Source organism: Kwoniella mangroviensis, assembly GCF_000507465.2.
Source record: "Kwoniella mangroviensis CBS 8507 chromosome 1 map unlocalized Ctg01, whole genome shotgun sequence".
Lineage (NCBI taxonomy): Eukaryota > Fungi > Basidiomycota > Tremellomycetes > Tremellales > Cryptococcaceae > Kwoniella > Kwoniella mangrovensis.
In genome coordinates, this window is record NW_027062533.1 from 76,617 (window position 1) to 99,706 (window position 23,090).

At 44.2% G+C, this 23,090-nt stretch overlaps 8 protein-coding genes and 1 non-coding gene across 9 annotated transcripts; 4 read left to right on the forward strand and 5 right to left on the reverse strand.

Annotated features, from left to right (window-relative positions):
- Positions 1-69: 69 nt before the first annotated feature.
- I203_100026 (uncharacterized protein) lies at positions 70-1,031 on the reverse strand (the record flags this gene model as incomplete). The annotated part of the gene is made up of 5 exons (XM_019151492.1): positions 70-240; positions 313-403; positions 487-584; positions 669-804; positions 910-1,031. 5 exons carry the CDS (start codon positions 1,029-1,031, stop codon positions 70-72), a joined length of 618 nt encoding a protein of 205 aa, XP_018999224.1.
- Positions 1,032-1,798: 767 nt separating this feature from the next.
- Positions 1,799-4,018, reverse strand: I203_100027 (uncharacterized protein; the record flags this gene model as incomplete). Its single annotated transcript, XM_019151493.1, has 5 exons — positions 1,799-2,731; positions 2,788-2,875; positions 2,960-3,291; positions 3,395-3,840; positions 3,910-4,018. 5 exons carry the CDS (start codon positions 4,016-4,018, stop codon positions 1,799-1,801), a joined length of 1,908 nt encoding a protein of 635 aa, XP_018999225.1.
- A 456-nt stretch (positions 4,019-4,474) lies between these two features.
- On the forward strand, positions 4,475-5,914 carry I203_100028 (uncharacterized protein; the record flags this gene model as incomplete). Its single annotated transcript, XM_019151494.1, has 3 exons — positions 4,475-4,544; positions 4,619-4,860; positions 4,934-5,914. The coding sequence occupies 3 exons, from the start codon at positions 4,475-4,477 to the stop codon at positions 5,912-5,914; spliced, it is 1,293 nt and encodes a 430-aa protein (XP_018999226.1).
- Positions 5,915-6,277: 363 nt separating this feature from the next.
- Positions 6,278-7,637, reverse strand: I203_100029 (uncharacterized protein; the record flags this gene model as incomplete). The annotated part of the gene is made up of 3 exons (XM_019151495.1): positions 6,278-7,023; positions 7,117-7,375; positions 7,449-7,637. 3 exons carry the CDS (start codon positions 7,635-7,637, stop codon positions 6,278-6,280), a joined length of 1,194 nt encoding a protein of 397 aa, XP_018999227.1.
- A 1,844-nt stretch (positions 7,638-9,481) lies between these two features.
- On the forward strand, positions 9,482-12,605 carry I203_100030 (uncharacterized protein; the record flags this gene model as incomplete). The annotated part of the gene is made up of 9 exons (XM_019151496.1): positions 9,482-10,346; positions 10,480-10,572; positions 10,625-10,707; positions 10,764-10,961; positions 11,025-11,542; positions 11,609-11,985; positions 12,055-12,207; positions 12,279-12,463; positions 12,534-12,605. The coding sequence occupies 9 exons, from the start codon at positions 9,482-9,484 to the stop codon at positions 12,603-12,605; spliced, it is 2,544 nt and encodes an 847-aa protein (XP_018999228.1).
- Positions 12,606-15,148: 2,543 nt separating this feature from the next.
- I203_100031 lies at positions 15,149-15,233 on the reverse strand. The gene has a single exon. It is a non-coding gene; the product is annotated as a tRNA-Ser (tRNA).
- A 798-nt stretch (positions 15,234-16,031) lies between these two features.
- I203_100032 (uncharacterized protein) lies at positions 16,032-16,969 on the forward strand (the record flags this gene model as incomplete). The annotated part of the gene is made up of 3 exons (XM_019151238.1): positions 16,032-16,107; positions 16,232-16,342; positions 16,461-16,969. The coding sequence occupies 3 exons, from the start codon at positions 16,032-16,034 to the stop codon at positions 16,967-16,969; spliced, it is 696 nt and encodes a 231-aa protein (XP_018999563.1).
- A 550-nt stretch (positions 16,970-17,519) lies between these two features.
- Positions 17,520-20,234, reverse strand: I203_100033 (uncharacterized protein; the record flags this gene model as incomplete). The annotated part of the gene is made up of 4 exons (XM_019151237.1): positions 17,520-19,034; positions 19,158-19,382; positions 19,444-19,997; positions 20,189-20,234. 4 exons carry the CDS (start codon positions 20,232-20,234, stop codon positions 17,520-17,522), a joined length of 2,340 nt encoding a protein of 779 aa, XP_018999562.1.
- A 992-nt stretch (positions 20,235-21,226) lies between these two features.
- On the forward strand, positions 21,227-22,668 carry I203_100034 (uncharacterized protein; the record flags this gene model as incomplete). Its single annotated transcript, XM_019151236.1, has 2 exons — positions 21,227-21,427; positions 21,517-22,668. 2 exons carry the CDS (start codon positions 21,227-21,229, stop codon positions 22,666-22,668), a joined length of 1,353 nt encoding a protein of 450 aa, XP_018999561.1.
- Positions 22,669-23,090: the final 422 nt, after the last annotated feature.

The window sequence follows — 23,090 nt, forward strand, 5'->3', positions numbered from 1 at the left end:
ACTACAGAATACTGACTGGAAGGCATTCGGCTACCACATCATTTGATGGCTCGAGATCCGAGGGACTGATTAATTTGCGCAAGTGCAAGTAGATCCGCTAGCTGAGGACGAAGAAGTCGACTCGGTATCATCAGCAGCAGCGACGGCAGCGTTATTCGCAGCTCCACCTCCTCCTACGGCAGCTTGTGAAGTCTCTCCAGCGGAAGCTTCGTCAGTGGCGATGTTCTTATCTAACTTGGTCTAGAGATCGTGAATCATCCCCATATCAGCTGTCTGATCAGGAATTTTACTAAACAGACAATCCTTACTTACCGACTCTTCATCAAGTTTAGTAGAGCTCGCATCATCACCTTGGGCAATCTTGATATTCAGTACTTGACTAAAAGCAGTCAACTTGAGCACCCTGTTTATATATTATAAAGATCAGCCCCATTCCGAATCACGATGCAAACAACGAAAGGAGATGAAGGAGTGAGACAAACATACTTGTTCTTGATTTTACCCACTTGTAACGCATCAGCTTCAGCCCCAGTGGCAGCGTCGATTTGAGGATTGAACAATTCTGTTTCGGCATCTTCTGCGGCCTACCGAGTGAAAAATGACAAAATTCAATCGAGTTTCGTTGTCAGCTTCTTCGTCTAACGGTGAACCATAGAAGATGCACTTACCTCCCTCATAGTTGACATGTTATCTAAACTGGTCGCATCAACAGTCGAAAGATCACATCCATCAAATGGATCTACGAAGATCGCATTGGCTTCTGCAGCTGCATCTCCAGCTACTCCATCGGAAATTTGGAAATCGCTTTAGAATGAAGTACAATCAGCTCGTCACCCCAGTTTTCTCGAGTGAAATAAAATACTAAATAATGAAGTAAAGGAACCTTCTAAGAATTAACTAGACACTCACGCATAATCTTGTAAAGCGAATGAAGGACATTGTCCACCTTGTCTCTTAATTCGATTCGGTTGAGGTCTGGCAGAGACGAGCAGGAGAAGAGGGAGTACAGTCAAAAGTTGGTTGAAGAGCATTTTGTCAAATTTGGGTAGAATAATCAATATTCAATAGAATGAGTGATTGTAGGTCGTAGGTCCGAAACAACAAAGTCCAAGCGAGTGATTCCCTCAAGAAAAACAAAAAGAAAAAAAGTTTTCGTATAACGATGGATAGGGTTGAAAGGTGGAATTAAAGATACAATAGATTCTCGTCGAAGACACCAGGTACTCGACAGAGATAGTGGAAAGAAAGATGTCTAAAGATTTATTTGGTTGAGAGTGGAATTGAGCAGCACAGCTGATGAGGAAGGAAAGAAAAATTCGAGCATGGATAGATGGTTTATATATCTTTTCTCTTTCCTGTTACTCTCTTGTGGACCTGAGCTTCGACAGGACGGATTAGGGTTTCACCCTGTTTGGCCTTGTCGATGGTCGCTCAGTGATCGATATCCGAGAACAAAATATCCCAGTGAGGATGTGAAATCTTGCTCTTGGATACCACCGTCCCAACAACGCTATTATAGAGGACCCGTAATCGATTCGTACCTTATCTTCGGTGTTCCGTTACCACGTATCATGCACAAACATACATCAAACAGTACTACAACTCTTTGATACCTAAATATACAAACCATAGCTTGTCAACAGACGAAACATCTATATACAATCTTTTATCTATACTACAGAACAATTGACCTAGAAATCTCGGATCCAAGTGACTACACAAAGATATTATCATCAACACTTGTACCTATATACAACGTTCCATCTCCATATTTCACCTCGAAACGATGTAAGCCCCGTCAAACCATCCTCCTAACTTTTTGACCACTGACCACCCCCTTCTTAGGTCTACCCTGACCATCCGCTAATTCAAGCATATCTACCACACTCCTCTGATTCTCCTTTCTCTTCACTACAGTCATGGCAGATCGTCGTCGAGGTCTAGGTGAAGATTCAGGTGAACTGGTCGCCAAGTCAATGATCGAAGCGTCCTTTGATACCTGATTCACCTTACTGATCCCATTACCGGTATTTTTGCTACTACTCATCTTTCCAACTGATGGTAATTCCTTTCTCTTCTCGTTGGAAGCTTTGGTAGTCATAAATGGATTCGTCTTACTTCTCTTGAGTGGACTCGGTTCATCCCTATCCCTAGTCCCATTTGAACCTCTTCTTGTATTTGTAGTATGATTCTCTTTCTCATCATCTTCATCTTCATTTCCAGGAAAGTATTTACTCGAACTTGATCTTCTTCTCTCTCCACCAAAATCAACCGCAATGGTCCTAGCGGTGGGATGCATCCTTTGTCTTTGCTGTTGTTGCTTTTGTTTCTGTCGAGTATGTTTACTTGGACTATCCTCGGAATCGTCATCAAGATCGAGTTCAGCAGCTTCAAGATCCTTCATTGTAGTTCGAGATGGTAGGAGTTTACTGGGTGATCGTAATGAGTCATCGTAGAATGATGGCATATCCACCTGAAGAGAATCCTCGTCCTCCGTCTTGATTCGATTATATTTTGACGTGGATGGCCCAGGTCGAGATACGTTTTTTAAGAAAGACGGAATGTGCGATCTTGATATTTCCTGAACACTTTCATCGCCGCCAACTCGCTCGTCATTCCCATCACCTTCAACGTCAGAAATCATCGTGTTGTCCAACATGGAAGATCGGAGTTGGGCATTCTCAGCTTCTAATGATGCGATTCGAGATTTGAGTTCCTTACGATCTTCCACCTAGAAGGAACACATGGTGTTAGGCCTGCGTGTTTCTTATATATCAACATGCTCACCTTTTTCTGGAACATTTTAAGCTGCTTGTTCCTCTCCTGCAGGGTCGTTTCTTTGAATCGCCTTGTTTCTGTCTCTTTCTTGAGTTGTCTACGTTAATATAGGAAGCCCTCGAAATCAGCTCGACTCCAGGAGCGTTGTAGCTGATGCGAGGTTTTGGATATGTTGACTCACTCGGTCGCTTCTTCCAACTTTCGCTTCAAATCATTCTCCCTCTCTTCCATCGCTCTTATCCCAGCTTTTCTCTGCACTTTCTCTCTCTCATACTCTCTCTGGAAGATATCACGCTCTTCCACAGCTTTCTGAACCCTCCTCTCACATCTAGCTTGTTCCTCCTCTTTCACTCTCTTCGTTTCCCTTTGGATGTTTAGTCTACTCTGACGATGGAGATTGGTAAGTTCGGTTTCCTTTTCAGCCAGTTTAGCTCTGAGGTTGGGGATCAGAGGGTTGGTTTGTAAGGTGTGTCGAAGGTTTTTGATTTCTTTGGTGAGGTTGTCAATGTAGGTCTGAAAGTCGAGCGAGGAAGTTAGTGCAACACTTCAAATATCATGATTTGTACAGGCACAAGATGAGGATAGGACTATTGACTTTCAAGTCGTCATTACTCACCTGCACCGTATCAAGTACCTTTATCCCTACCAAATCCTCTGTCAACCCCTCGCCTCTCCTGATCATACCCTCCATCTCATCATCTTCACTTTCTGCATTCAACCCTTTCACCTCTTCTCTGATTCCTTTAGCTCTTCGCGCCAATCCCAACACCTCTTTGCCTTTTTTACTGAAGTACTTTGACGATTGAGAGGAAGGTGGAGGTGATGAACCCATATTACTATGCTCATTCACGCCAAAATCGATGAACAATCGATGAATCGAAGGTTGACCCGTTTCTGGGTCGGCAAAACACTCCGTTCGACATGTTGGACATTCTGCAGGTGCGTCTGAAAGGCTTGGTGATCCATATCGTCCATCTAGACCCTGGTCTCTTGCTCCAGCGAGATATTGTTCGGATTGAGTGTGGAACCATTCTAATATACATGGTTCATGGAATACGTGACCTGAAATATTACCCATAAGCACATTCATTCAGATGCTCAGGAAAGTGAAAGCCACTCTACTCTACTCACCACAGTCACAAGTAGCGATCGGAACGGGATCATCCAGATCGTCTCTCTTGGTGAATAAAGGATCGTAACATATCGCGCAGGTCACCTCTTCGATACGACTTTTGCCCATTTTGGGCTTATCCGTATGACGGAGAGAGGTGAGTATCTCTGCAGATGAGGTATGGATGTTATCAAAATGGGCTGAATCGTCTGCACAAGGAAGAGATGTGATTTCGACAGAAGGAATAACATGATGTTTTTCGAGACGAGGTCACAAAGTCAAAGCGCGTACTGCTCACCAGATTAGAATGCGGAGATTGTCTCATTCTCCGGTGAAGAACCTGAGGGGCCCCACGCTGTTGACACTTTAATTGTTTCGGTCTCACGGTGGATGGGATTGGGATGAGGTGATGCTTCGACGAAGCTTCAATCATGGCATGGGGATGATGATCAAGCATCCTCCATATGGCCGACGGTATCGGTATGCAGAGAAAGCAAGGTATAAGGAGGGGAGATATCTCACAGAGGTCCACCTGCTCATCACCCATCTCTCATCGGCGGAAATTCAGCTGAATCATCAGTCACCATGTCAATCACGCAAGAAACGCTTCATCTCATAGTCAACCCCGTATCAGGACACGGTAAAGGAGTTGAATGTGAGCATCTGAGTATCTCTGTATATCTCGACCTAATGAATAAGGCAACAAAGCTAAGTCATGAGGCTTCTTAGTCGTCAGCCAAACGATCGTCCCTATCCTCGAGCATCTTTCGATATCCCATCAGATCTACACAACCACCTCCCCAGGAGACGCAGGGAATATCGGTAAGAAGATGCTACTTTCTTCTCAGAACGAAGGTACAGTGAGAGTAGGTATCGTAGGTGGAGATGGCACGTTTCATGAATTCATGGAAGGTGAAGGTGTTAGTGATGGACAAGTCAGATGGGAAGTGATCTTGTTTCCTCATGGTACAGTGAGTCTAAATTCACATCACCAGTTTCTCGCTTCTTTTTCACTTACCATTCTTATAACTGACATTCGACTAGGCAAACGCCCTATACTCATCACTCTTTCCTCCTGCATTGACGCCCTCACCCCTCCAATCACATCAAACCCTAATTGAAACTCTACCTTCCCCTTCTCACTCCGAAGAAACCCTCTACAGTCTCTTATCCCTCTTCTCCTACCTGGCCAAGACCCTTCCAGTATACCTACCTATCACTCAGACCACACTGTCTTCTCCAACTGGTGCTGTTGAGCAACTTTGCTCTCATGTTGTATTATCAACCTCTTTACACGCAGCTATATTAGAAGATTCAGAGAAACTACGAGAGAGTCATCCAGGAACGGAGAGATTCAAAATTGCAGCTCAACAAAATGCTTCAAAGTTATTTTATGCCAGTGTCACCTTACAGTCGCAATCCAACCTAGGAGTCGAACAGTGGGATCCAAGAAAGGGAGATTGGGGTTTACCATATACCATCAAGAACACCACTCAACCATCACAAAGAGAAATCACGATTAAAGGTCCATTCTCGTACTTCCTTACTACCTCTACAGTAGATAGGTTAGAACCTCAATTCGTCATCTCACCTTTGACCTCTTCAAATCAACACGAATATCAGGGGTATTTATACATCACGATAATTCGACCTTTGAGAGATCGTTTCATCTCCCAAGCTCAGCCCGAAGATAGAAAGGATAAATTGGCGAAGAGGGCTTTCGAAGTGGTTGGTCAAGCTTATTCGAATGGGAATCATGTGAACCTTACTCTTTCTGAGGAAGACGAACTGAGAAGTTTCGGACTGGAGAATAAAGGTAAAGGTGAACCTGTGGTGGAAGTATTTAGATGTGACTCGTTCGAATGGATACCCACAAATGATCAAAGGAAGGTAGAGGGATTGGACAGTGGGAATGAAAGGTTGGTATGTGCTGATGGAGCTTTACATACTATTCCCCAAGGTGGATCGGCAAAGGTCAAATTGGAAGATAAGAAGAATGGGAAAAATTTCTATGTATTTGCGTAAGTCGACCCTCATCACGGTGGGAAACAATCAAATCCAGTTTAGAGATGGAGTGATAATCGTACAATCAAAGTCGAAAAGAAAAGCGAGTGCCGAGCAGATTACGAAAGATCACGATGGTTTGAGCAAGTAAATAGTTGTATATAGATTAGTATAGTATAAAATGCATGACACGTGAATGTATCTACGCTGATATACAAGTGACAAAGTGCATCATACGTTCGAGCTGCGTCTAAATCACCTCAACGGAGTGCAATACCGTACACCTCGTTTTCTCCGTCCTAACATGAGGTCATTCGCATTCAACATCCCTTCGAGATACTTTCCAATTCCCTACCCACCATACTCCTCAATATGGATTGCGATCTACGCAGCATACCAATCCAAAAACAACAACGCCAAACTAGACCCTATCAGAAAGACCAACAAGAACACCCTCGATTCCTTATTCGTATCTCTAGCTTTCTTTAATTGTTCGTTCGCTTTGTCCATCGATCCAACCGAGTCTATCGCTTCGGAATAAAGTTGATCGATCATCTCAGTCTGTTGAGTAAGATGTTGGATCAATTCATTTTGTAATTTACTAATTTCCAATAAACTGCTTTCTGCCGATAAGACTGTTGATAATGTCGAGGACATGTTTTCTAATAAGATATTATTCTCATTTTCAAATTGTTGGATTTGACTTTCTGTCAACTCCGATTGTTTTGTTGATGAATCAGTTATACCTATACCTGATGCTGCCAGGTGAGGATCTAATGATGATGTAGAGAAAGCAGGATCATCCACTCCTACTATTACACCATCAGGTATCTTCCTATTTCCTTTAGAAGTGTTAAGTTGGCTGGCTTCCAAGGTGGCATTTGAACCGAGTGATTTCATTCTTTCCTGTTTACGCTTGAATCGTTCTTCTTGTAGATCACTGATTGTCGAGGTGAGTTTGGCGAGAAAATCGTTTAAGGTCCACAAGACTGATGCTCGATGGGCGTTGATCAGAGGCTGAAAGGTTGACGAGGAAGAGGAGGAGTCGAGAGGGAGAAGAGACGGGAGGAAGGAGAGCACAGTAGATTTGGTGGACGATATAGCGGATGAAGTTGTTTTGGATTTACGAGCTGGATAAGAAGCATAGGAATTAGTACATATCCACTCAGCTCCGAGCTTGAACGATCTACAAGAAGATCCATTTGTGCCTTCATTTGACCCACTTTGTTCATCAAGCTCCAGAACCCCTACTCTCTCTTTGCATCTCCTCAAGATCATCCTCGCTCTCAAGTCAATCTCATCCCTCTCCCTGTCCGTAAGGTATTTCACTTTCTCCCATTTTTTCCACTCGTTCATCTCATCCCCTCCTCCATCATGATTGTGGTTATGTGCTCGTCGGGATAATGGTGGTGGTTCGATAGTCGATAGATACGGCTTACGGACTGATGATAAGAGATGAGAGAGGGAAGTTAGATGTCGGTGCTAATTTAGATAAACACGTATTTCCATGTCAGTATCAGTACGCATGACGATATACACGAAAGATCCAAATCACTATACGATAAGCCTCTTTCAAGAACTCTTCCTCGTCCTCCACCCCATCCTTCTCTTTACCTTTGCCTTTGCCCTTTCGAGCCGAGTCATTTATCCTCGAAGGTGATTTTGATCTAGTCGAAGGTGGTAGGGATGAAAGTCTTTCTGAGATTATCGATTGGAATTCGGAAGTATGATTTCTTGGGGCCATGGTAGATCGAGAGCTTTGTTCCTCTGCAGTCTCTTGTTTATATAGGAAGTTGGCTTCCGAATCAACATGTCAAAGAGCTAGAATCCATACTCTTACTGCCTTGTTATCACTCACTCTTGTCATGTTGAGCTGTCCTCGCACTGAAAGGGGTGCCCCTCATTCCACTCAACCCGTGTCGTCATCACTCTTCAGCTTACTTGCCTCTCCTCATCATCGACGGCGCCACATCCCTCATCAACCACATGCTCCGCGTAATGCCGTAAGTGGGAGGATGAAGGTCCAAGCTCGCAAGTCCCGACCGAGTCCATTTCCATGTTGCCATGTTGCCATGTTGCCATGTTGATGGTACACGGCCAAGACCGCCGTTCGATTGTTGTTGTTGTTGTTCCAAGCTCAATCCACGATGACCACGATGAATGATCCGTAATCACTGGGACAACGTGCACAGGTACACTACGATTACTACTACCACTAGCGTTTATCATGCTAAGCAACGGGCAATAGAATAGACTGCCACAACTACCTTACAGCACCAACATTGAAGCTTCCGTTATTGCGTCGCATATCATCATCAGCGTAGCATAGCCAGTCATACACGCACAGTGGTACATGGACATCTTCACATATACGAGTGAGTGAGTGATTACTGCATTACTGTTCAAGTTCAAGGTTCACTCTCACCGGAAACCATATACTTTAATCGCGTCTCAATCACCTCAATTACAAATTATCTAGTCTTCCATTCGGACCTTTTTTTTAATGTCTTTTCAAGTGAAAACATAGTACAAGTATAGTTAACTCTGTTGCCCCTTGTCACAGAGGATATCTTGTACACCACGCTCAACCCCCTCCAATCGAAAAAAAAAAACAACGATAAACTTCAAGCAAACTCAGACGTACACGTAGCTGATCGCATGATTGTATGACCGTCCCTAAAGATCATACATCACAGATCAGAAAATCAAAAAATCAAAACCAGCCCGGCCGAATCCTCATCTCGCTCAATCAATAATACCTTTAGAGAGGAAGAAAGGAACAGATAATCACATCAATCATCGTAATTGATCCCATCCGACCTTCCTACTCACCTCACATCAACCACAAGATAGTCGTCATCCACGAAATACACCGACATTTGATCACTGCGAATATAGAAGTAGAACTAGAAATTTAGATGGGTGGATGGAGAAGAGAGAAAAGGTTTAACCGCATTCAACTTATGGAACACTCGCGCGCTGGATAATCCGACGACATAACATCCAACAACATAACAAAATCCATGATAACAATACGAGTACTCTGACTTGAAACTCATCAATTCAATCGACTGACACCCCACATTCAACATCACAATACGAAATCAAATCACATCATCCCATCCCATACACCTGCGAACCCCTCATCTTCCCACCTGGCAAGGTAACGCCCAATCAGGCTTTGATCATCAGTACAAATAAAGTGAAACAAGGCAACCTCAACAGAGAGAAGAAGGAAGATCTTTCCTTTCCCATGATCATTCGACACTAGCGTCATATCATACAAGGAAAACATCGTGTATCTATCCCCTCGCCACCATCACACGCTTCAGCAATGTCAGGAAGCAACACTAGCCCCAAGAGGCAAATTCGTCATCCACAGGCATCATGTGAGTGTCCCTTCTCTTCTGACGTGGAAAAAGCGTCCTTTTGTTCTTTCTCCCAATTGTTCATTCAGTTCAATGCTGATGACATATCATTTTCCTTCCTTCCCTTCTTATTCTGCTTTTCTTTATTATCCATAAAACTCACCTTATACCCTGAACATCACGACCACCTTGAACGACGATAGATACTGGAGCTACCCCCATGACACCGAATTCAGATCCTCACCAGCCTCCTGTTTCTCGCACGGTCGAATATCATCGACCATCAAGGAACAGTGCACACTACTCTGCTGGGACGGATGTTTCCCTGGGAATGGTCTCAGCTTCAGCATCGAGTAACACCTCATCACCACGTATCCCTCAAGCTCCTCAGAATGGTATAGGCGGAGGTGCGCCATCAGCCTATCGATCGCCCGTCATCTCCACTCCTATGGGGTTCGATTCGCCAACTAGCTTACAACCCTCACGTGCCGCACCATTACCACCTGGTTCAAGGAGAGAATCTCAGAACTACCCTTCCAACTCATCATCGTCTAAACCATCCGGTGGATACAAATCATCGACAAACTCGCCTAATCCCAATCGTTATTCAGCTGGTGCATCCTACGCCAACAATAACATGATCATGTCTTCCAACAATTCAAATGGGGTGTTACCACCCCCTAGACCAACTAGAGCAGGTACTTTACCGTTGGGTGAACATCCAGGTGCAAGTGGTGGAATATCAAATGGTTGGGATCCAATGTCACCTACAACTTCTTCGAGAAGTCCCAATCCACACATAACAAACAGCCCATCAACAATGAACAGCTCTTCATTCCTCCCTGTCCAACAACCACCACCACTTCAACATCAGCCTATCTCCGCACCCCTGAATCTCTACTCGACGCAAAATCTGGAAAAGAGCTTCGAAGATGCTAAGATTGGACTGGGTGTTGGTGTACCTCTCCAAGTGGGTGAACCGAAGGATAAAGATCTGCCGAAAGAGCCGGCTACGATAGGCAGGAATAGAAGTGGGACGGGGAAGAGCAGTAAAGATAAGAAGAGTGTTTTCGGATTTATGAGTGGTGAGTCAACATTCCTCTATGTTATAGCCCCGATCCATCACTCTTACTTACGCCTCATCCCTCTCATGCTGCTTTTGTGATCCACGTCAACACCCGATTATACGAAGGCCCACGAGCTGACGAGATGTTGTAGACCTTCTGACTACAAGTAAACCACCTGTCATATCAACTCCTTACGATCCCATTCACCTAACCCATGTCGGATTTGACTACAACACAGGGCAATGTGAGTTCTATGACTAGACGCAAGGTCGATCTTGACTAATTCTCGATCATAGATACCGGTATGCCCCAAGAATGGCAGAAAATCTTGGATGAAAATGGTATTACTCGCGCAGAACAAGAAGAGAATCCTAATGAGGTGAGCTACTTTGACTGGGTTGCTTCATCCAGCATATGCTAATTCGCTTGGCTCAGGTACTCGCCGTCGTCCAATATTTCAAGAACCGTGATGCTCAACAGGAAAGTCAGGAAGATGAAGTCTGGCAGAAGATGAGGAATGCCGGTCCTGCTCACACTCCAGATTCACCTAGCTTACCGCCCAAGGACATGACAATGTCTAGAGAAGGAAGTTCAGAAGGAGGTGCACTGAGAGGCGATCAATTTGCTAATCCTGTGAGTGCAGTCGCGATCGCTGTGGACGCATACATGAAAAGCTGACTCGCGGACCGTCCGTAGCGAGCTGCTCCTGCTCCTCCCGCCAAAGCTGGCCCACCTCGAATGCAAGCCGAGCGACCGCCACCAGCTCCACCAGGACGATTACCACCTACCGAACTGACCAAGCCAGCTCGTCTGGCCCCTGGTCAATCCTCGTCTTCTGGATCTCTGCCACTGGATCGATCTTACTCCCAGCGTACACCACCCACCCATCCACCAAAACAAAAACCCTTGGATCGAGCCAATACCACGCGCGCACCCACAACTAAACCCACTGCATCTGGGTCAGTGCCGATGGGCAAATCTCATTCTCAACAGGGCCAAGGTCAAAGAGGTGGTCCATCACCTTCTGGATCTGGCAGTGCCGGATTGGCAAGGAATCAAACTCAAGGAGGTACAAGTCGACAACAGGGTGGTGCCACGCCTAGAAGGAGGGATAAACAAAAGGAGAATGAGGAAGTCATTAGACAATTACAGGCTATCTGTACACCTGGAGATCCTAATGCGGTATACAAAAACCTCGTCAAGATTGGTCAAGGGTGAGTATACTGAGCTGCCCGTAAAGAGTTTATGGTACGTAGCTGACGTTTCATGTCGTCATCCAGTGCATCGGGTGGTGTGTACACATGTCACGATCGTCATGGATATCCTGTAGCCATCAAGCAGATGAACTTGGAAAAACAACCCAAACAAGACTTGATCATCAACGAAATACTGGTTATGAGGGAATCGGCCCATCCGAATATAGTGAACTTCAAAGATTCGTACCTCTGGAAAGGAGATTTATGGGTTATAATGGAATATATGGAAGGTGGAAGTTTGACGGATGTTGTTACGGCTCATTGCATGTCTGAAGCTCAGATTGCAGCTGTTTCAAGAGAAGTATGCGAGGGTTTGAGACATCTTCATTCAAAGGGTGTGATTCATAGAGATATCAAGAGTGATAATATCTTGTTGTCGATCAATGGTGATGTCAAGTTGAGTGAGTGGATCCCCTTCATCATCTGAAATGAGAGCATATGATGAGCCGAGGCTGATGATTCGACTATAGCCGACTTCGGATTCTGCGCCAGAATCGCTGATCCATTACATACCAAACGAACTACGATGGTCGGTACGCCTTACTGGATGGCACCTGAGGTAGTCAAGAGAAACGAGTATGGACCTAAAGTCGATATCTGGTCGTTGGGTATCTTGGCTATTGGTGAGTTCTTTCTACTTCTGATACACTGCAAGTTATCGTTGCTGATTTTCATCCTGTTTGATTTTCCCTAGAAATGCTTGAAGGTGAACCACCATACCTTAACGAGAACCCCGTCAGGGCATTATACCTTATCGCGACGAATGGTACACCCAAAGTGAAAGATTGGGATAGACTTAGTACAAATTTCAGGGATTACTTGAAATGCACTTTGACGGTTGATGCGGAGATCCGACCCGACGCGGATCAGCTCTTGAAGGTGAGTACCATATGATCACTTGGAAATGGTTTTTGGTTCACTGATGAATTTGGTCTTGATGTCGTCACAGCACGAGTTCTTCAAACATTGCGCTCCGTTGACTTCGCTGTCGAGTATGATCCGAGCGGCAAGAAAGGGATAGGAGGTTCGTTTTGTTTTTGCTGTATCATTGATGCTTTTTGCTTCATTTGCGTACCGAATTCTTTTTCTTTGTTTCAACTCGCAGATCTCGCTGTGCTTTACCGTGTGATATATATATACCCTTTTTCTGTTCAATCTGATCCAAGAGCTTTTCTTTTTTTTCCATTGATTGTAATCCAGCATTCTTTATAAGCTTTCTTAAGTTTCAATTCTGAAGTTTCTATCCTTCTTGCATATACATTTTAGATAAACAATAAAATGCTTGGATTACAGACACAGCAATTTCTAGTCCAATTAGGGCTACAAATACTGCAAATGGCACTAGTGTTACTACTGCAACTAGAATTCCTGATGTAAATAGTTGTGCTAGGAATGTAGATAGGATCTTAAGAAGTGTATGACCAGCAGTCATATTAGCAAATAGCCGGATACCTAGTGAGAATGCTCGAGCAAAGTATGAAATTAGTTCGATAAGTACTAGTAGTGGTACTAGTCCTAGAGGTGTACCTGATGGAATGAAGTATGAGAAGAAGTGTACACCGTGTGTGTATAGACCTAGAATAGTTACACCAATGAAGATAACTACAGATAGACCAATAGCAACCATAATAGATGTTGTGATTGTAAATGCGTAAGGAACGTTACCGTTTAGGTTAGCAATGATAATGAAGAAGAATAGGCTGTAAATGAATGGTAGGTAGATTTCGTTAGCTGAACCAATTTGGTCTCGAACCATGCTGTTTACTGATGCATAAGCACTTTCTAGTGCTACGCTCCATCCGCTTGGTACTAGTGCGTGTGAGTTGTTACCGATAATGTGTAGACCTAGTACTAGGAATACTGTGATAAGTGCGTATAGACCTAGGTTTGTTAGTGATAGGTTAATGTCACCAATAATAGGAGCTGTTACGCTAAAGAAAGGAACCACTTCGAATTGTTCTAGTGGTGATGAGATGAAGTGTGTCATAGACAAATCTCTAATATATTAAGTAGATGTACTTTTGTGCCTTATAGTTTGTTAATTTAACAAGTATAAGGTGTTCGACATATGTCGTATGGGGATTAAGTATTATTTATCAATCAGCCGCAAGTTCCCTTACGGCTACCTTGTTTCGACTTCAGAGAGATCGGTGGTTGCGAACTCGCAGCATACTGTTTACGATTGATACTAATTACAGTATATAGCTAAGCCATGAACCTAAGTTCCTTAATCGCAAAACTGATGTTACTTCGATCACACACACCTCTGACCCCGTGACGAGCGGTTAGTACTCCCGTGAGATTATGCTTCACCGCGCCGTGCTGATGCGCGATTACTCGGAATTCCTGCTTCATGAGGGCGAGTTCCAGCCCTCAATTCGTACATTAATATCAGTTGGTGGTTAGCTCCTCCTTTCGGAATTGCGTCATTCTGTTGATATTCTAGTGGCACGCGTGTAGCCCACTCCATAAGGGTCATGAAGACTTGTCATAGTCCCTCTAAACTAAATTCTTATAGAATCTAGACCGTAAAACTGTATATTCACGGCAAGGATTGCGTTAGTTATGCGGAATCAACCATAGGTCTCACGAACACTAACTGACGACAGCCATGCAACACCTGTTAATCAATAGCAGTGCTATTATGTTGACTAATGCAAGAAGTGGTAAGATTTTACGCGGGCTATCGGATTGAACGGCATGCTTCACTCCATGTGCTCACAGGCAGTCTAATCATTGACGTTTCGGCCTTTCGGCTGTACTATGCAGGTGGCAGACTCTAGCGTTAGCATCGAATACCGATAGTTTATCAACCGATCTCGTGGTCTGCATCGTTTACAGCGAGGAGTGCCCGGGTATCGAATCCGGTTCCCTACCCTCGCTTTCGTACCTTACCGTCAGTTATCACATAGTAGAATGCTTACGCCATTAGTACACCCCTCGGGATCAATGGATATCAGCCCTCCTCCGAGTGTTGGTTCTACTTCTATGTAACTCTAGTCATCACTGGACAAGCTACGTACCCTGTACACCTATTTATAACTCCGATGGGTCGCCCGATTCCGTATTACCGCGACTGCTGGCACGGAGATTAGACTGGACTATTCAGAGTGACGATCATCATGTATCGCTCCTATTCAATGGTTTCCATTGACTCTAGGTTACTGGTTCACACTTGCGTGCATTGACCAATATTCTCCACTGCTGCACATAAACTATGCTCTGGACTTTTTCATTTCCAGTGTCGGGATACAGGCTTTCACCCACCCTACCCGTCATAGACTTGGTAGGCCATTACCCTACCAACTATCTGCTGAGAAGCAAGTGAATCGCTCCAATGAATCTAATGATTCTTAGAATGAAGCGGTATCAACTCACCCGTTACTGACCAGTATGCCAAAAATTTGACTTGCATGTGTTAAGATACCTAGATACCCATCCGGTGGTGTCATGATTAAACACTTACCTTAATATTCTCTCTCAATTAGAAAACTTGACATTAGTCTAAACCAATGCTTATTGTATGACAGATTGTCATTATTCACGCTTATATAGATTTATATACGGACTGAAGAGGATTCGAACCCCTGAACGCTTGCACGTTACCGTATTTCAAGTACGGCGCCTTCGACCACTTGGCTATCAGTCCTATAACCTTAATAATTAATCACTTTTAGTCTTTCTTGTGTTATAGTGAAGGGGGGAATAGCGTATTATAGCTTTGTAATGTATACTCGTGTAACAAATAGTTGTACGAAGTATGGTAGCACGTAAACTGACATTACGTATGTAATGACTGCTAGAGCTACAAGTGCGAATGTAATTTGGTTAACCCAGAAGTAAGCTGTTAGTTGAGGCATAATGTTTACTATATATGTTATAATATGCTCTGTGGAGCTGCAGTTTAAACAATAAAATAAATTCTCACTATCAGGTGATGTTGATAGATAGGTAAATCAAATGCTACAGTATAAAACCAATGTATATAGAATAACGGTTCTCCATTTCGATAAATGATGATGCCCGTTTACAAGAATGAATGGGACTTGAGCGCGGTACTGCTTAAGTCTTCCCAAAGGCTTGCACACTGCATCCTTTGTTAAGCTGGTTTTTGAGCTACATGCAGCCAGGTAAGTACGTACTCTTTTCGAACAAAGGATCAAGTCTTCTTTCTGTCAAAAGCGCATTGGCCGATAGAAAGGAGACTTATCCATACTGTGATAGTCTTGTATATCCGAGTTCAGAGTGGGAAGATAGGGGGATTTCGGCCTATATAAACGAAGAGAACCTGTCCTAAACCTTCATTGATCTTCGTTAAGTGTTATACTCGAGATAGTCAACCAAGGTACGATATTCTATATTTACAAAATCTTCTCCTGTGGAACGCTCCAATTACTAGTATGTACATATAGTACACAGTCCATCAAGTAAAGTAGTATATGTCATCATGTCTGCTTGGGAATCGAATGACCCCCTTTCGTCGTCGTCAGCAACGGTAGGCAGCACACAGCTTTCCAAGCAAGGTGAATCTCCTTCACGCACGAGTCATTATCTTTCCATAAACAGAAAATCTCTCGTGTGGGCTGTAAAGTGACACCGAAGTTATTCGAGCTAAAAGCTAACATGCTTATGTTTTGTATACTATAGACAATCAAGGTGACCACAACAGTTCATCCGCCACCGCCACCTCTACCGACCTCATCAACAAACTACAATCATGGGGGATGCCAGCGTACCTCAACAATCTACCATCCACTCGTCAGTCATTGCTAAACACATGGATGTACAGAGAACGAGCTCGTCGAGCGGTACAATCATCACTCACATCCGCTTCGTCATGGGACAAGTTGAAGTTTCCACAGCGAAGAATTGACAGATGGTGAAGAGGAATGGGAATCTAGTTCGCTCTCGCCTTTGTATGCAAGAATGCTCAACGAATACTTCAAGATCTATAACCACAGCCATGACCATGAAATTACCAAGGCCACCATCAACCTTGATCCTGATCTCGATGTTGCTACTGATGAACCCACAAAGGACAAGGATAAATTTCGATTTGGACTGATCGATGAAAGGGGAATACAAATGTCAAGGGAAGATCCAGATATATCACGAAGTAGGAAAGAAGCTGAAAGATATTGGAATGAATGTGTACAACAAGTTTTGGTGAAGGGGGAATTCGGATCGTCAATGGCTAGAGGTATAGCAGCTCTAATTGATGGGACTACCGTCTTTGATGGGGGAGAGGGAGAAAATGGGCCAGAGGGGAAAAGCGAAATGGAGGAATATTATAAGATGAGAAATGATTTTAAAGATTGGTTCTTGACCAATGGAGATGATGGAAATGAAAAGGCAGGGTCAGGGTCAGAGTCAGAACAACTTTGAGTAATGTTCAGATGAAAGTCGACGACTATGCCAAAGTCATGGTGTAGTAATTTGTTATAGAGAGGCCTTTGATTTAGCAATTCTGCCACATCGCTTGTTGCGCATTAGGCTGAATGTCCCCGATCAATCATATATTGATTAAGTCGTTATCACATGCATGATGACCCGAATATCAACACATACATATATATATACTGTGATTGCAATTTTATAGCACAAAATGATGGAAGACAAAACTATTTTTACTAATTGGAGTAAGCGAAGCACAAAGGCAGAAATGGGACAAGAAGATATGTTTCCGAGGCCAGATTTCTGTACTATGATCATTGGTAAGTGATGGAACGAGTACGAGTCGCGGTATTGTATATACTGGAGATCGATAAGAAGGGATGTGGATATAGAGGGTGAGTGGATTGATATATAGGGAAAAAATGCTGGGTTGAGTTTGAATTTTATGTATCATGTTGTTATACAGAAGGGATTGTGTATGGGGTTTAAGGCAGTTGGACCTTGGTGATTGTCTGTTGTTCATTCACTAGACCACTGCAAATCATATCTGCAAAACTGGCATGGGACTTTCAGGGATATGTCCGTTCTCGACAGGCGAATGCTGATGCTGTTGATGTGCAGGAGTCATCGCCGCCTTACGCTTCTTCTTCTTTTCCCTCCTCGCTTGCTGATGATTAGTCGGTCCAAGTACAGGTGAAACCAAAAATCTTCCACCTCCCATCGGTCCTACTAACGTGTCATCCAGCTGACCTCCGACATACCCACCATTACCTCTAGCACTGCCATTCCCACTAGGCGAAGCTTGGTCTATTATTCCGGACGAACCGAAATTTCTCCTCAGGTAAGTCGATACACCTACTCGGTCGAACCTAATCATATGTCTGAGATGCTCAGGATCCTGATCATCACCATGTCCATTCCCATTCTGATGTTCTTCCATCTCATGCATCAAGACGGAGGTTTCCAGCATATCTTCCAAAGAAAACGCCTCGTCCGAATCGGTAGGTGTGGTTTCCCTATCATTTGGATCGCACAAAGCTTCTGCCGCTCTTCTAGCTGCGACATACCTTGGATGTCCTGGTATGGATGAATATCTTGCTTTTTTGTTCAAACCAAAAACAGCGTGATTCGACGCAGGTGAGAAAGGATCGTTGGTGGCAGTGGAATTCTTACGTTTCCTCTCTTCTTGAGATCGTTTGCTCGAAGCAACCGAAGCGACGTCTCGATTCCGACGGGATCTCCTTCGATGGGTGAAAGGCGATTTGGTATCTCCACCGGTACCGTCGATGACGCAATGTTGAGCTGGATCGTCCGTCGTGGGATGGAAGGTACCCATCACCGGACCTTGAGGAGCAGGAGTCTGAGGTGGAGCAGCTGATGAGGGAGCAGGGATAGGCCCAGCGGAAGAGGTAGTCGAGAGAGCAGGGGTCTGAGAGTCGGGAACAGTAGAGTCGGTGACGGTGATCGAAGGTCCAGCGTTCAGTAAGGGCATTTCTCCATTTTCGACAGCCATCCGCAACACTGCTTCTGCCATTTGAACTTCCATGAGCTCATTCAAAGCTGGGCTATCCAGCATTGGCATATCTTCCTCAGCCATCGAATCGGTCGTATCACCGCCATCATCTTCGTCACTCTGACCGGACCAGTATGAATCCTCATCGGTATCAAATTCACCATCATCCGCATCGGGGTCGATCAAGAGAGCAGCCTGATCAGTCCCAGAGACGACCGTACTGCCACTGACAGATCCAGCCGTTCGAGAACCTTTGTCTCCACGATGTCGGGAGCGCGATCGTTCGTGACGTGGTTGCACCAGAACAAATTGACCATCCCAGTTCTCCATGAGGACAAGACCTGGATCGGCACCATCGGGACTGTCTGCCTCCTCGCTGATGGGAAATAGTGATGCGCTGGGTATAGGGAAGCGAAACTCGTCCATTCCGTCGTCAGAACTCGAGCCGAAGTCGGAATCAGACATGGAGTCATCTGACATACCATCGACGGAGGACTGGGATTGTCGGTCGAGCTCGGAGCCCGACAGTTGGTTTATATACACCTGTGTGGATGATATGTCAATACAACACTCATTTGGGAGGCACAAAGATGCCAAATTGGATAATAGGCATCACCAGGAAAGATATTCCATAACGAAGGGAGATAGAGTGGATATGACACTCACCTCTTCCTCATCCTCATCGCTTGAGGTATCATCCCAGAAGTTCATCCCTTGACCTTCTGCATCCGCATCATGTCCGGCACCGTAATTCAGGTCTTCTATCTCATGACCGACAAAGGCAGCTGGAAGGCCCGTCAACTCGTCTTCAGTGAGATCACCTAAGTCAGACTCGTCATCTCCATACGACGAAACGCCATCGTCGTAGTGAGGTAAGGTCGGTGTGGGGGTCTGCGATGAAAAATTAGCATAACATCACCGACTAGGTTGAGACGAGACATGTTTGACTTACGATATCACCACCGAAAGTGGTCTCGAGATCAACATCAAACTTGGCATCTCTAGCTCTTCTTCTCTCTACTTCCTCCAACTTGATAGCTTTCTTCTTCTCCCTACTTGGTGGACCAGTCGTTTTGACAAGTGGTGAATTAGCAGCAGATGAAGGGTGCTTCTTTTTTCCTTCGTTTTTTATCTTTCCTTTCTTACTGTTACTGTTATTTGTCAGGTTTGTTTTCTTCTTTTCGTTCGCATTGGGTTTCTTGATTGGAGTGGTCGCTTGAGTATTTATAATGGTAGAAGGGGATTGACGGTTTTTATGTAACCCTTTACGAGGTGTTATCATGTTTTCATTGTAATCTTCGTCGTTATCATCGTCGTCCTCATCTTCTGGGGGAGTTAAGTCGGAGGAAGAATCGTCGGAAAGGAAGTTTTTAGAATGTGGAGGTGGTCTCGAGCGTATGGCTTTGGATGACGAGGAAGTTGAGGCTGAAGGCGAGTTATTGCGTATTTTCAATTTGAGTTTAGGTAAAGGAGATTGGTTGGATAGGTTGGGCGAAGCAGCATGGGCTGTAGAAGGGGGATATCGTCAGCTCATGTCTTGTTCACTAGTTTGGTGAGGACATCTCAATCCCAAAGGACCCTTGAGCAAAGTGTGAGAAGAAAGAAGGACAAGAGAGTGAGCTGCGTGTGAACCCAGTACAGATGGTATGAGGAGGTGAGAGCAAAGAAACGAGGTAGATGAGGAAGATACTACTCACCCTTGGCCCAGCCCTTTTTATGGGAAGTAGAATGAGCGCTGGGCATTTGACGATGTATGTTATCTCAAGTGACCAGCTGACTCAAACTTTGGGTATCTTGTAGTGATTCTGATTGATCAACAACAAATGCAATTCTTTGGTATGTACTTTGACTGGTTTGTCCTTCGAGGTGGTAGCTTTCCTTGGATTCTTAGATACAGTTGAATGATTGAAGAAAGTTGGTTTGAGCTGAGCAAACATTGAAGGGTGTTAATGGGATTGAGCTGGAGCAGGTAAAATTTTATGACCTATAGCCGAGCGTTGAGCAGGCGTGATAGTGTGTGTGTTGTTGGGTATTAACCCGCAGATGACTTGGCGGTGAGAGCTGATATGGTGGTTGATATGTATGTATGATGTATGACAAGATGTAAGATGGAGTACGAGTAACGAAGGAATGGTAGTTGTGATTGTGGTATGGTATGGTGTGCTATTGACCATTGACCATGACCGCTGAGTTGAAACTAGTTGTAAGTTTTTTCAAAATGAGAACTGAAAACGAGCAGCGCTCAGGGTAAATAAGCATTATCACTAGTGTCCCACAGCAAATAACCACTTTGGGAAATAAACGATCAATGCAGGTAGTCCGGGTCCGGCGGATTAGTGTGCTATGTGCATATACTAGTGTTGTCGTTACTCCACTATACCTACTACAAGGTCGTGTGCACTGACCGTCAGCTTCAAGCATTCGATTCGATCGGATGTCAAGATCAAACATCAGACACGAGATAATCTTGTAGAACACACAACACATGCACATCCGGATAGTATTTAGTGTATATGTATGCATGCATCCATCCCTGACTCATCTCTTTCCCCCTTGCCTATTCATCTCACCCCGTTCATCATCCTTCGTTCGCTGGGGCTCCTCTCACACCATCTGTTGCTACTCACTCCCTAAGCTCGAGCAGTTCAGTGGGAACTCGCAGTACATTCCTTTATTTCGACCTCACATCTGACATCAGCTTACTCTCATCCTCGGCGGGGGAGATCCCATCCGATATGGACAAGGGACCATCCGCTCTCGAAAGGGTATGGTCGATACCGACACTGCACGATGCGATCATCTCCTTGGTTCCTCCTGAATGTATACCAAATCTGGCTTTGGTCAACAAGTCATTCTTCGAGCCTGTCATCAGACATAAATATAAATCGTGTGGCCAACATGATTACGAGAGAGTGATGAAGAAATGTAAAGCCCAAGTAAGTGAACGTCCTTTCGTTACGGTTGAGGAAGAAAGATATCATATATCGACGAGATGATTGACTTGCATGTTTCCCATCTCAATCAGGAAAGGAAGCTTCTATATCGTAACTCGATCAAGGTTCTTCGACTTGAAAAGTCCACATTGGCCTCTCATCCAGCCAGATGGGCGAAACTGTTCGACTCACTCCCGAATTTGAAGACGGTAACTTATGAAGAAGTAGAGCTTTCGAAAGAAACCAACAACGATGTTTGTGGAGAGACCTCTCAGTCAAAGTTCAGTTTCGAATACTCTTACTCTTATAGCGAGTCTTTGGGTATGAGAACAGACAAACGAATAAAGCGACGAGTCGGTATCCCGAATGCCTACAATCAGAAGATGGATTACAGTCTGGCAATAGGTCCAATGCTCATATATGACTTGCTTGTCCAAGGTCAAAATGGAAATCCACACATCCAAATGGAGATCAAGAGGAAGATGCTTGAGAGAATTAGATTCATCTCTAATTCACCCAAATGGTTGACAATATGTGTACCATTCGAAAATTCTCATCTACTGGATATTTACACAAAGTTGATCCAAGAAGGATTTCAAACCCCAGATGCCATCACATTGACCTCATGCGATGAGTCTCTACCCGATTTGTTAGAAATTATCGGTGGACGATTATTGTTTCTTTCAATTCTAACGTGGAGAAATGAACCCAATCAACTCACCTTTGAAAGTTTGTGCGAGAGAGTCGGCTGGGAAAGATTAGAAAAATTGGCGTTCCTCAATGTCTCATGCACGAGATACCCACCTTCGGATGATGTCCTTCAAGAAGGATTCGATCACGACGACCATGATTATGTCGTAAATTCCGATACCACCACTACGACGCTTGTTGGAAACCGTAAAGCGCTAAGCGGACCACCCAGACTATCATTTTTCAGTTTATCGATAGTCTATCCGGTCGATATAATCTTGTCACCAATCCAATTGGAGAATGAAAAACGATATATCCGTCAGATGGCTCATATCGTTTATCAATTGACTATAAGGAGAATATTGACCAAACTAGATCAATACGAAGAAATGATTAGGCTGTTGGTACTCCATAGCATGAAGGACGGAGATCGAGGTCCTTTTCGTACAGCCGTATTCAACGATGAATTCAACAAGGTTTTCTTGGAAGCAATAAAAGAGAAAATCGAAGATGGCACTAGAAAGATGGAAGGAAGAGGAGCTGGAAGTGGTTAAGTGAATTCAGAATTCGATGAGAAAGCAGTCCGAGACGCTGGATGGAGAGGAGGAGCGCTTGATACAATACAATTGATGTAGATTATAGTATAACGTATGACAAACGCAGCAAAACGACATGAAGAAGACTGTATCGTAAGAATACGTATATGTAATGCAATCATGACCTTTCTGTAACGAGCCTATTTTCATACTCTATCTACTCAACCTGTGACTATTTGTTTCTTCATCTATCATCTATTCATCATTCTGGCCGCTGGATTTTATTCTTCGAATACTATCCTTGCAGGGGAAGTACGGGTTAATGAAGACATCATGTTCTCTATGGCCATGTTCCAACTCTTTCGTCTTTGTACAGCGTTCACACTAGATTTGCAATAGCCATCTCCCAGTTTTCAGACCATCTCCCCCCTACGCTTGAG